General features: G+C 41.1%; 1 protein-coding gene across 1 annotated transcript in view; it reads right to left on the bottom strand.

Annotated features, from left to right (window-relative positions):
- Positions 1-302: 302 nt before the first annotated feature.
- naaladl2 (N-acetylated alpha-linked acidic dipeptidase like 2) overlaps positions 303-13,211 on the bottom strand; it is a gene marked incomplete at both ends in the record, with an annotated part of 253,223 nt that continues 240,314 nt past the window's right edge. The window contains 2 exons of the mRNA XM_083888090.1: positions 303-549; positions 8,812-9,010. Coding sequence (XP_083744216.1) covers positions 303-549; positions 8,812-9,010 — 446 coding nt within the window. The remainder of the gene's footprint in view (positions 550-8,811; positions 9,011-13,211) is intronic.

The raw sequence follows: 13,211 nt of genomic DNA, 5'->3' as shown, positions 1-13,211 counted from the left end.
TCTAAAACAATTACTGTCATAAGCTGAGTTTCACAGAAGATTAAGGTCTTTTTTTCATATTTCCTTTTCAAAGTGTAAACTCATGTAAACTGGGACGGTTAAACCTGTAGAGAGAGGTGAGAACTTTTTAATGGCTTAGATATTGCAAGAATGTGACTTCTCCAATCTGGTGAGAGGAGTTTCAATTGTGGGTCAATCGTGTTTGAATTTTCCCCAGGTATTTTCAATGCTATCAACATCATCAGTTGTGTTGGATTTGGAGTTGCTGTTGGATACATCTGACCTGATTTTCTTGGCTGAGATCATTTCCCGTCACTCTGGTAGTTCTCAAACAGGTCCAAACCGAAACGGACGAGTCGCTCGGCCGACCGAACAGCCCTGAGGATGAGCGACAGAGACTGGTTCACCGTGCTGCGGCAAAGCACTTCCTTATCGCTGGAGTTGCGTTTGACTGCTTTGCTGGTGACGTTACAGTGCAGGACGGCTTCCTGTGAAAACCTGAGGATGGAAAACTGAGGAGTCGTTCCTGGAAGGCTGTACAACAGGTTCCTGTATCGAGCAAGAGAGAGAGACATAAAGAGAAAAGGGAGTTTACCATATCATTTTTATTTAGCTTGACAAATCCACATAATACACCATTTTGCATGCTTCTGTGTTGCTCAATTCAAAAACATGCCGGTCCGATGTTTACTCATGTGTGGCCCCTCACTCATTTCCTCGTCCTCATTCCTCTGACAACAGTTTTCTATACTCGCTAATCGCTGCCTTGATCCTACAACTGGTACCTGGCTAGGTGCCGTGCTTCTTCCATGTGTTTCTCGCAAGGCCCCCTAATTCTGAGGACTCCTGGTTGGTGGCCCTGATCTTGCAAGGTTGTTTTTTCCACTAACAGACAGTAGGGGGAGTGGAGACAGGCCCCAATGTCCCCAACAAGACCACACCTATCACAATGACTGTTAAATGAGGGTAGAAACCCTGCATAGTCGTGAAACATATTTCTAAATATTCCAAAAGACTGCACCGTATTCACAAAAAAAGGTATCCCTCTTTTCTGCCGCATCTTCTTGTAATCATGAATCTTAAAGACCTCAGGTCTCTTTGAGTGCTTTTAAATTAACCCTGAACAAAAGACTATACATGTTTCATCTGATTCACAGGTGTCGATCAATGAAGGCTAACAATTCATCATCTACTGATTTATCCTCCACATGAGGGTTGCAGGGCTGCTGGTGCCAATTCCAGCTAACATCGGATGAAAGGTGGGTTACACACTGGGGTTCATCGCAGGGTAAACGTATGACGGTCAGACCAGGTTGCGACAGGGACACCACTTTTTGCTGTAAGGCAGGGGTTCTCAAAGTTTTGATACCTGAGGGCCAATTTAGGAACCCAACGTTGGACTGAAAAAAAACAGAAAGAAATCCCATTTGTAATAATTTTAATGACCAGATTGCAGTTCTACAGTTTACACGTATTGGTCTGTATCCAGTAATGTCCAATAAACATTAAACAAGCTTAGTACCTCCTGGATTAAAACTATCAACTGTAATTCATCCGAAATGTTTCTGCGGGCCGCCATTGGCCCCCGGGCCGCACTTTGAGAACCAATGCTGTAAGGCAACAGTGAAAGCTACTGCTCCAACTTATGGCCCAGTATTTGGGAATCACTAATCTACACAACCATGCTATATTGACGAAGAACTGAAACTTGTGATGGAGAACGTATGAAAATGAATGAATACAATTAAAAGTAGGGTCATCTTCTCACAAGTGCACTCACAATTCAGTCAGTCCCTGATGACCGTTCAAGGGAATACACGTTCCAGACACCACAGACTTTTATATCCACAGTCTTTGCCCTATAACCTAACCCTCATGGACTCAAACATTCACCACTGAAACCAAGCACATGTTTCATGTTTTGACCTCTGCTTTTTTCTCTCCGTCACAAACTTTCTGCACCATATGAGTTATTTTCCTTGAAGGCGCTTCTATCTGTCTCTGTGTCCTCCTGTCACTTGAGTAGAACACGCATCTGAACGCAAAGCACACATATAAACAAAGGAGAGCCTTCGGGGCGTGCCGAGTCATCATTATGTATTTCAGAACGGCAGAGACTGCAGACTGTCATTCTCCTTGGGCCGAAAGTCCATTGATTTCTCTTGAAGTGGCTGAATGGCCAGTCTTACAGAGTAAATGGAGTGATTCTTCATCTGCGAACGCACACATGTTGTGAGCTGTAGGGTGCGAAGCAACACTGACCTTCATACAATTTACGGGGACTTGTTGAAAATGCGTTGAGAATATATGTGTTGAGAAACCTGACAGTAGAAATGATTGAATTGCTTTTGTAAGAGTTGCCACAGCAGATCCTTTTTTTTACACTGGATTCCCATTTGCTCAGAGGTAACCCAGCCCTTGACCTGTTAACCATCTGGTTTCAAGCCTAGTTCCATTTCAACTGGGCCATTAGGCTGCATCCCTCACAATACTCTAATGAACATCATCATTTCAGTCACAAACTGAACAACCTAAATCCAGGATCCCATAGACAATGAAATATCCCACTTGTGCTGATCATCTGCCCTACTCTAATTAGCCACACCTATCTCTTGTTAACCCACTTCCCTGGTGTATTCAAGCTGTGTTTTAGTTAGACAGCACCAGAGCATCTTATCTGTGTTTTAGTTAGAGATCAAGCAGTTTCCCCTTGTGATGGTTTTCTAGTGTGTGACCCAGTTTTGTTATTTAGGATTTAGCCTTTTACCTGTGGGTTTTTGGATATCGCTGCTTTTCTGTGCGCTAAACCTTGGAAGTATTAAACCCAACCTGTGATTTGCCCTCTAGTCCTTTGTCTGAGCTATTGTAATAAAAGCAGTGTTTCCATTTTGTTAGTGCTGGTGACATTCCCACACTGCACACAGCAAGTGTTTTTTATGGCAGATGCAAACATGTTAGAGTATGACTGAAAAAAAGAACAAGAAGTGGCACTCAAAATGGTTCGGGAGTGGATTCTACTACTCAAAAATTCCAGTTGTTCAGCAGTTTGATGGGATACTCTTCTTGCCCCTGTCCACTCCTTCCCTGCTGCTGTATACACACAAATGCTCTCTCATTCAGGTCTGACAGTATTGCTTGACAGAGCCTGTTTTCAAATGAAGAAAGCAGCATTCATGTTATACCATGTCCTCAAACACCAGAATAATAACATCAAAAACAAATATCTTACATACTTTTAACTGCTTCCCTGTGTTATAATAAAAATACATTTGGCATAAATAAAACTAAAAGTTATTGATATCAGCTAAAATGGGTTAAGGACTATTAATATTGGAAAGTCATTGGAAGTCGTTTTTCCCACAACAAATGTGCGTCTGTCAGAAAGGTAGAAAAACTGAAACAGACAAATTGTCAATACAGGCCTTTTTCATGGAGGACATTTTGACATGTATAAATGAGAAGATTAACGATGGCTGGATTCCATTTTGCTACTAGGTCTTACTGGCACTCTACCATTAGCTTCCAAGACGTTTGAATGGAACAAAGCAAATCTGTTTCTCTGTCTGCCGTGAAGATCTGAGCGAGGAAATCTGGCCTGTGTTTGAAGAATTTGACACAGGGAGAGAGCGCACCTCCTATTTTTGTTGGACTTCTACAGCTAAATACACAGTGTGGGGTTTGCTTTTTCACCTTGACACAAAAGAAACCCAAACAAAAGAAGACAGTTGGAAAATAAACACAATACAAAACACTTGTCAATGTGGATGGAGCCTTTCATTTCTAAATCCCTGTCTGTTTAAATGGGGAGGAATAACTTCTTGTCACTGTGATTTAACAATGGGTAATAATTGGGTCGCCATGGCAACCCTTTTAGCTCACTGGGTTACTGAATTACAACCACCCTCTTAGATAATAATGGAAAATACAATTTCTGAAGAACAGGTTGGATATTTCATGATAGAAACACAACAATTTATCTTTTTAGTTTCATTATATCAGTTATGTTGATGGACAGTAACCGTGGAAGTGGGCTTATACTTATCCAGGTAGTATGTTGCATGATTGTACTAACGTGTATGTAAAACATGAAAATGACTGAAAGCAAAAGAAGAAAGCAAGAAAACAAACAAGAAGAGTAATGAGTGAGTGTGTGTGTGTGTGTGTGTGTGTGTGTGTGTGTGTGTGTGTGTGTGTGTGTGTGCCCTGGAGCTGCCCTCTGTCTGTCTGCGAGTATCCACTTATGAAAGAGTCGTTTCTGAAGCACCTCACACTGCAACATGAAGACATCAGCCCTGGACTGGTGCGGCCCTCGGCAGCCTGACATCCAGTCTTAATTGAAGCTGCCTCCTCCCTCTGCTACACAACAAATTGGGTTTAAACTATGTCGGCCGGTCCCTGGTGTCACTCACAGAGGAGCAGCAGCATCCATCCAACAGTGACAGCTGCGCGGTGCCTCTGCAGGTCTTTTCTTAAGCTTCATAGTGAGAGAGTCTCAGCTCATCCTCTTTAGGAAATAAAAGGGACATTAAGAAGAACTGAGAGGGAAAATTTACAAGCAAAGCTCTGGAACCTGAATTTTCTGTAGGGAAGCTATAAATCTGACAGTTCTTGATAAGCACCGTCACATTTACTCTTCCACATTGTGTGTACTGTGGTTACTAGTTTGTTGTATCTGGTCTAACCTATGTTATAATATTCCAACATTTTTATGAGATTTTAGGGCAGATGCAATATTTTTCATTTAATTCTGTTATTTATTTTCTGTAAATGTATGTTATCTCTGTCTTGTCTCTGAAAAATGCCCCTGTTGTAGACAATAATAGTACAGTTGATTTGATTTATTAGATCTAATCAATAAGTCAAATTCCACAAATATTACACCAACTTCTACATGGATGGTGCATTTCTATTATGTTACGATTATTTAAGTTATTTTACTTCATTAAAAAAAAAGTAAAAAAAAAGAAAAGTATTTTAACTGCCAAATCTCTGTCAAATCACGAGTGTTGATTATCCACTGTAGTGATCCCTAGACTGGGAGAAGCCAAAATACACTAAACACATAAATAAATAAATAAATAAATAATTTGATTAAGTAATAAATAAATAAATACATATATTAATGAATCAATTAATTCATTAATTCCTTAATTAAATAAAAAAAAGAAGTTTAAAATAGTGATCTCAAACTCAAATAACCTGGGGGCCAAGTGAAAAAACTATTTGGGAAAAATATGGGCGGGTGCAAAATGAGCTTCATATTATATCGCAATATTCCATACTGATATTGCAATAACAATATTTATAATTAAAAAAAAGTAAAAAATATGTTCCTTACAAAACCTAAAAATGACATATTATTGTGTCTACTGTAACCCATACATGGCTGTAAGAGGTACTGAATAGAAATCTCTCTCCTTTGGCTATATTCAAAATCGGAGTGATTTATATCATCCAATATTGCCGTTTGTCCCTCAGCCACCTTCAGTGTCCTGAAGAATTTACATCACAACATTGAAAAGAAACACTGAAGCCAAAGATCAGTCAGCAAGTTTGATGCCTTTAAAGTCAAATAACCAATCAGCCAGTGGGGGTTAATGCATGACTTGCCCTAGAAAAGTCCAATGGAGACACCTGGGATATAAATGTCCCACAAGTGATTTAAAGGGCAAATTAGTCTGCACTTGATTGATGTTTCTTCACTGCCATTGCTCCTGCATTTGGAGGGAGTTGGACAAGTTGCCGTGCCCATAACTCCACACCATTTACCTACACTTAGAACTGCTATAATTGACAAGCTAATAATAAAAATGTTCTTGGCGTGATTGTTTCAGCGTCAACATTCAAAGATAATGTTGTTCACACTCGACTATAATAATACAAATAATTCAAAACCTTACCATACCATTTTACTCGAGTACACCATGGGGCTGGTTATTTTGGTATTATTCCTAATGAACACACAAAAAATATGTACGGTACTGCACCAAACTAAACCGTTCCACTCGAAGGAAAAATAGTTTACCAGTAACACCTCTATTTCGTCTGACTTTCACACCCATAGTGTCAAATACACCCCCTTCCCTATCTCTTTAGCTGTGTAATTCTCCACTCGATTCCCACAGAATAAATGGCTTTTGCTGTTCAGTGTTATTCACAGTTTATGGCAGTAACAGACGTGTTAATTGCACTAGACTGCCATTAGAATCCAAGCTAAGATTAGCTGCTCCATCATGCTTGGAACGCATTAGTGCTTAATAGCACTCATTTATGAAGGAAGTTACTATTCACTCACAGGACTAAGACAATCAGTCTTCAACAAGTGAACAGGTCTCTGACACTTAACAAAACAAAACCAGAGTTGGATGTTTCTGAAGGACCGTAACATCCCACAGAGTCTTAGTAGAGAGTCTCAAATATCGAACAAGGGACACAGCTAGTCCGACACAACAGACCAAAAATAATAACTACAGTATATCTGGATACAAGCAAGGTCAATGTGTGTGGATCTACAGTGTTTGCTGAGAGGTATGAACACTGGTAACTGGTAACTGTCATTATTTCCAAAGGTTTTGACTGTTTTCAAATGAAAACTTCTCAGTTTTTGGGGCTCTAAAATGAAATGAAAGACAGACGATATCACTCCGGGGTTAGCTTCTCTACACTAGCTCCCTGTACTGTTTAGAATTCAATTTAAAACCCTCCTCCTCACATAAAAAGCACTTAATAATCAGGCCGTATCATACCTTAAGGACCTAGTTTTACCATATTTTCCCAACAGATCACTTCGGCCACAAAATGCAGGCTTACTTGTGTTTCCCAGAGTCTGTCAGAGCAGAATATGGGGCAGAACCTTCATTTACTAGGCTCCTCTCCTGTGGAACCAGCTCCCAGTGACAGTTCAGGAGGTGGACACACTCTCTGTGTATTTAAAGTTAGATTTAAAAGCTTACTTTTTGATAATCTCTTATTTGCTGCTGGGGTACATTCTGTGGTGCACTCAGGGTTCCTCTCTCTCTCTTTCTTTCTTCTAGGCTGCAGGACCCAGATCCAGCTTTGAGTCGATTATTATTCGTCATTATTATTTTGCTATAATTAAAGTAAAAACTAATTAAGACCGGTCCTGTGTAAACCTATAACTTGATACAACTTCTTTATTTTTCCTGGTCTCTCTCTCTTCTGTCAAAAACGTGACAAGTTTTGAATTTGAATTTTAAAGAGATGCGCTTCGGTGATGAAGTTTTCAGAGGTCAGTGCGGTCAAAGATGTGTTCGGGGAGATAAGCGTTCCAGAGGGTGGGGGTGGCTATGGATAAAGCTCGGTCGCCCCAGGTCCTCTGCTTGGTCCTCTGTGGTACGGAGAGATGGTTGGCGTCATATGAACGGATGCTTCGTGAGGGGGTGTGATGATGGAGCCAGGTCAGTTCAAGAGGAGAATTTTAAAACTGGATGTGTTGTTGGACTGGAAGGCAGTGGAGGTTTTGGAGAGGATGGGGGTGGCGGGGTTGGTGATGTGCTCACGGGAACAAGTGTGGCTGAGGAGGCGTTCTAGATGTGCTGTAATTTATTGAGGACTTTGGAAGATGTGCTGTAGAAGATGCTACTGCAGTTTGTGTGCTCTGGATACGATGAAGGCAGGGATAAGGGTTTCAGCAGTAGATGAGCTATGTTTATGTTATTACACTGATAGTAATCTATAGTAATTACCAAGCGATGACCTGGATATGAATAATTATTACTTCAATTATTATTGTTATGAAAAAGCTGATCATTTATATAGAAATAAGATGGTTTTACCATAATATAACCTTCCTATCATTATAATACTATTATTATATTATTACTGTAGTAAAATGACCAGTCCATTGAGGGATGTCTTGTAAACGACTTGCTATATTGCATCGATGTGCATCATCATGGTCCTGTTTTGTATCTATAGCACACTTTTTCAGTCTTAATCACCACTCAAATTGCTTTACACTAACATTTTGCCCTTAAGTTATTTTCACACATGCTAATGCATCACTTTTTCAATCTCACATCTGTCATATCCATTCACAGGCTGCCAGCACATCTGCCAGAAGAAATTTGCAGGTCAAGTGTAGGATATGGGGTGCCAAATGTAAAAATTCAGTCACACTTGTCTAGCTGATATATTTTGAATTTTTACCTCACTTTTCTCACATTTAGCTCATTTTATTGACATTTGAGGTACACATTAAATGGTGAATCTAACTGGCAAATCTAAATTTAAATAGTAAATCTAAATGTTAAATCTAAATCTAAATGTTAAATCTAAATGCTAAATCTAAATGCTAAATCTAAATGTTGAATCTAAATGCTAAATCTAAATGCTAAATCTAAATGCTAAATCTAAATGTTTAGAAAATATGCAAATAGCCCGAGCCTGTCAGCGTCTACAGACCTGCCCACACCTGTGACAGGCTGTCATGGATGTATTATAAAATCTGGAGATTTTAGAAAAGTGTGACTGAATTTTTACATTCGGCACCCCATAATAGGATGTCAACCAAACTTCAGACTGGGTATCAAACCTCAGTATTTTTTATGTATTGACCAATAAGCACGGAAGCATGGGGTTTGACAGAGATCAGACAGTGCTCGCATACAGGAAGTTATGACTATGACTTGGAGGAAGAGGAAGACAGAGCTAAACTGGTGTGTGTGTTATGTATTGAGATGTTTAATCAATGAAGTTTGTCCCATATTTATACCGCAACAAGATGTTGAAATAATTTAGTGCTACCAGAATACACCAAAGCAGTACCTGGAAGAGTAACTCCTCTCTTACCTGTAAACTCCCGCAGGTGTCTGGGGGATGAGGAAGCTCTTCTCCAGGTCGCGGAGCACATCGTTGAGCATCCGTACGTGCGAGGGGTCGCGCTCTTTCGGGTCATTGGCCGGACGCATGGTTTCCGACTGGAAGAAAGCGGCCTGGTCTCTCAAAGAGGCGGCGGAGGAAAGCAGCGGCGCGGGGAGAATACTTTTGTCTGGAGACGGAGAAGAAGTAACAAAAACAATGAGCTTAACTTCATGTATGTACGGTATAACACATGCATATCCATCGTCTGCCACTTTATCCTCTACAGGAGGGATAAGATTTGCTTCTCTCAGTGTCAGTGATCTTTGGCCTTTGACGTCAAAAACCATCCATAAAACTTGGGTATGTAATTGTTGAAAAGCTATCAACAGCAGCAATGGATTTCAACAAACAAAAAGATAAAAAGTGTTTTTGTCAGTTCTGTTATATGTACAGTACATACAGAGGATCAAAAGTGTCTTTCCCTTGGCCTAAACACACATGGAATAAAGTGTATGAATATGGAAATATAAAGACGGAAAAGAAACAATACTACAGTGAAGGCACAAGGTGATTTGTGTTTAAATAAGACACCACCATTTCATTTCCAAATTTGGAGAGAATTCCTCACAGATTTCCTGCGATGTGACGCAAACTTGTCACGGAGCAGATAACATCCTCGATATAAGCTCACCAAACCGCCCTGTCATGTGACCAGCGAAGCTAATACGGGCTAATGAGTATGCGAGTCTCATGAGACAACCACTTCTTAATTAACAGGCGAAAAAAAAAAGACTCTGCTCTGAATGATGTGTTGATTTGGCTACTTGAGTTGTTTCAGGGCCTTTTATTTTGTTACACCTGATCACTTGTATTACACAAGGGAAGGAACATGCAGGCAATTAATACAATTGAATTGGAGTGAAAAAGCAGCAGCACACATGGTGTGAAACAACAAAGAGCAAAATAAACAGCACATGGGCGTACGGATAGAGGGTGAAAAAGAGAAGAAAGAAAGAAAGAAAAAAGTGAAGACTGACATTGACAGGATGACAACTGCAGAAACATTTGATGTAATAGGAGCATGTGATGCTGGCCAGGATGTCCCCCTGCCTATATCAAATGGGATCATACCAGGAGAAGCCGGATGGACACACGGCGTCACATGAAACACAGTCATGAAGTCGTTAAATTTGACAGAGCCTGTCGCGAAAACGTAGACTTAGCCTCAACATGCTCTTCCTGCACGCTGAGATGTTAAGCATCACAAGCTGCCATGCTGCTGCTGCTGCTGCTGCCGCCGCTCATGTGTATCAGTGCAAATGAGACGTCACAGTCACCCTGACCCCACACACACACACACACACTTCACTCTTTTGTACACGAGACACAGATAGGTCGCAACAGTGCAGACAAACCAGGTAACTGCCTGAGGCCCTGAGTTGATTATGTTAGTCTGCAGTCGGGCCGTCGTCATTTTACAAAAACCAAACTTGACTGGATATTATGTGACATGCTATCCTATCCTATCAAAGATATTCGGATATCCCCTTGAGACACTGCAGAGTATTTTTTACCTTTGTAAATGACTTTTGTTAGTTTTGATTGTGAGAGAGACAGAGCCCCAGTGGCAGAAATTATATACTAGTATTTGTTATTATTTTACTACAAAGGAACAGAGCTGACCCAATTATAAGCAAACTTAGCGGCTGTTTAGAGCCTCAATTGTGTTTGAAGAAAATCCATTTTAACATATTAAAGACATCTAGATATCGCTAAGTTATTGGTTGTTTAATTCAAGTTCACTATCAGCACACTTAGTGCTTCATTTTAAATACGAAAGTGCAAATAAATACACTTTTGTGACTTCTATGGTTAAAGTGACACTGGTTTGGTGTGAATAAGACACAATTAATATAATTAATGTTTTTTATAGATAATAGTCAAGCACCTGCTACCCCTAAATGAAATTTCGCATAGGGCCCTATAAAGTAAAGTAAAATGAAAAGGCTAGAACTACAGCGCTAACAGGCAAGATGTTAGCCAAACATTAACAAAATGACACAACCGCCGACAGCAGGTTTGACCTCACATGCTAACCACTTAACATGTCCTCACCTTCATAATATTTGTGGACGTTTTAAGTCCCTCTAAGGGAAAACAAGTCGCCATAATGAGGCTGTGTAAGGCAGTAATGAGTCCCCACAACATGAGTGAATACCTGGGCCTCACACAGCAGAATCCAAAAAATCCTGTAACACAACAATGCTGTCCTCATTAGCTTGTCAACACAAAGCTTGGCTGGTTTTCGCAGTACACTTGGCAGCGCAAATCAATTACCTAGCATTTGCTGTTAATTGGCTTGTATTCCTGGCTTTGTTACATGATATCTGTCTGAATCCACTGGGCTCTTCTTGGAAAGGATGATATACAGTACGTTGCGTTACTGTCAGTACAAGGACAAAGACTCATCATGTTCAGGTGTTTGTCTCTAATGTCAGAAATCAATGTAATTACATGAGCATAATAATAACAACATAACAGCGTGTCTGCGGTTCACCGGGTCAGGAAATATCATCAGTCTCTGTTTACGCGACTGCACGACCTGACACAATTTCCCTTGATGATTGCGACGATTTTTAACAAGAAGGAATTTTCATTTGCTTCTCACGGTGTTTTCACCTGTTGTGTTTTCTCATAGAAATGTGACAATGAGAAGAAAATCTATTCAGGTTCATACAGACGTTGACAAATTACCCCAGATGTAAAGCAGAAGAATGGACTTTTACATAACGTATATGTGTTGTTATTGGTTGGGCAGTCCATGACTTAAGGCCACATTATACTTCTCCGACTGCGTAATGCGTTATCCGTCTGCGTCACCACGTAGACCACTCAAGCCTTTATACTTCTGTGTCGTGGTGATGGATAGGCGCTGCAATTTCCCGCCCGATCAGTAGGGGTCGCTGTGCAAGGTTGTTGTGCTTTTGGCTACAGTGAGCAATGGCGTCCGAGGGAGAAAGACTGTTGTTGTTGAAACAGAGGCCGTTTGTCACTTTTCTATGTCTCGGAACGCAGTTTTAAGATAATTTGAGGCGAGAAATTGGCCATTTAGAGTCTAAACATGTGCTGTGTGTGTTAAGATATGACGTATTTATAGTTCGGTAGCGACGAAGTCGGCGGTGTTCAGCTCCGCCCTCTGTGGACGCTCGCTGCTCACTGTGAGCCGGCACAGAGCAGCTTCGCTCGGCCTGTGCTGAGGACCAATCGCAGCTCTTGCCGACTCTGTTGTCCCTTGACGGAGTGACGGACACTTAAAAAATATTCTGTGCACCCGGAGACGACGCAGAGGCTCTTCGACAGGTTCTGCGTCGACGCAGAGGACTCTGCGTAGCCTACGCAGAGCACTTTACGCAGGAGTATATATTGGGCTTTAGTGGGAAGGGAACTTGACTTGTAACTGGAGGGTTTTGCTGTGGTGAAATCGCTTCCAGTCAACGGGTGGAGTACCTCTGAGCAAGGTACCCAATTCCCATATTCCCCATTGATTGGGTTAATGAAACACTCTAAATTGACAACAGCCATACGTTCATCCAGTGTGGCCCATATTGACCTCATATTTATACACAAGTGTATGCGACAATAAAAAAAGTTTTTGTTGATAATCTTCTTCATGAGGTCCAAAAACCATATAAACCACACGGAGTGAGCTCATTTTGGGAAAGTAGAGACATGGCTGGTCAGGGTTCAGACCTGGTTTTAGGGTTTAGAGTTAGAAGTGGATTTAAGCTAGGGTTAGGGTTAGGCTTTCCGTTGTGATGCTAATAGGGCAAGGGGCTAGGGTTAGGGTTAGGGTATGCATTATGTCTGTGACAGTCCTCACTAAAAATTCTGCGCAAATTTGTGTTGACAGACCTTAAGAAAATGTATGTAAAAATTTTAGTGCTAGGCACGTTAACGGCGTAAACGGCGTCAAAAATTACCGCATGACATGTTTCCATGGCGACTGACAGGAAATAGACGCGTGTGACGTCATGTTCACGTCTGAGCATGACTCCCGATTGTTAAAATGAGCCTAATGCAGTGTTTTGTGTCGCGGCACCGGAGTCCAAGCACCGTTACCATTTCGCTCAGTTAGCTGCGTTAGCTCCTTTAGCGTCGTTAGCACGCCTACAGTCGAACTGGAGCGGTCTGTTTATGGAGCAGCGCTACAAATAACCAGCACACCCGTGTACTGCGTTTGTGTGCCTCTGTTTTTAAAGTTTAGCGTTACTTTAGAGACTCATTTTAACAATCGGGGGTCACGTAAACATGACGTCACTCGCGTCTTTTTCCGGTCAGTCGTCATGGAAACGCCCAAAGGGGCCTAAAAGAGTTTGACGTAAACACAA

This window comes from Microchirus variegatus, assembly GCF_963457635.1.
Source record: "Microchirus variegatus genome assembly, chromosome: 4".
NCBI lineage: Eukaryota > Metazoa > Chordata > Actinopteri > Pleuronectiformes > Soleidae > Microchirus > Microchirus variegatus.
Note: the sequence above shows the minus strand (reverse complement) of the source record. Positions and strands in the feature narration are given on the sequence as shown.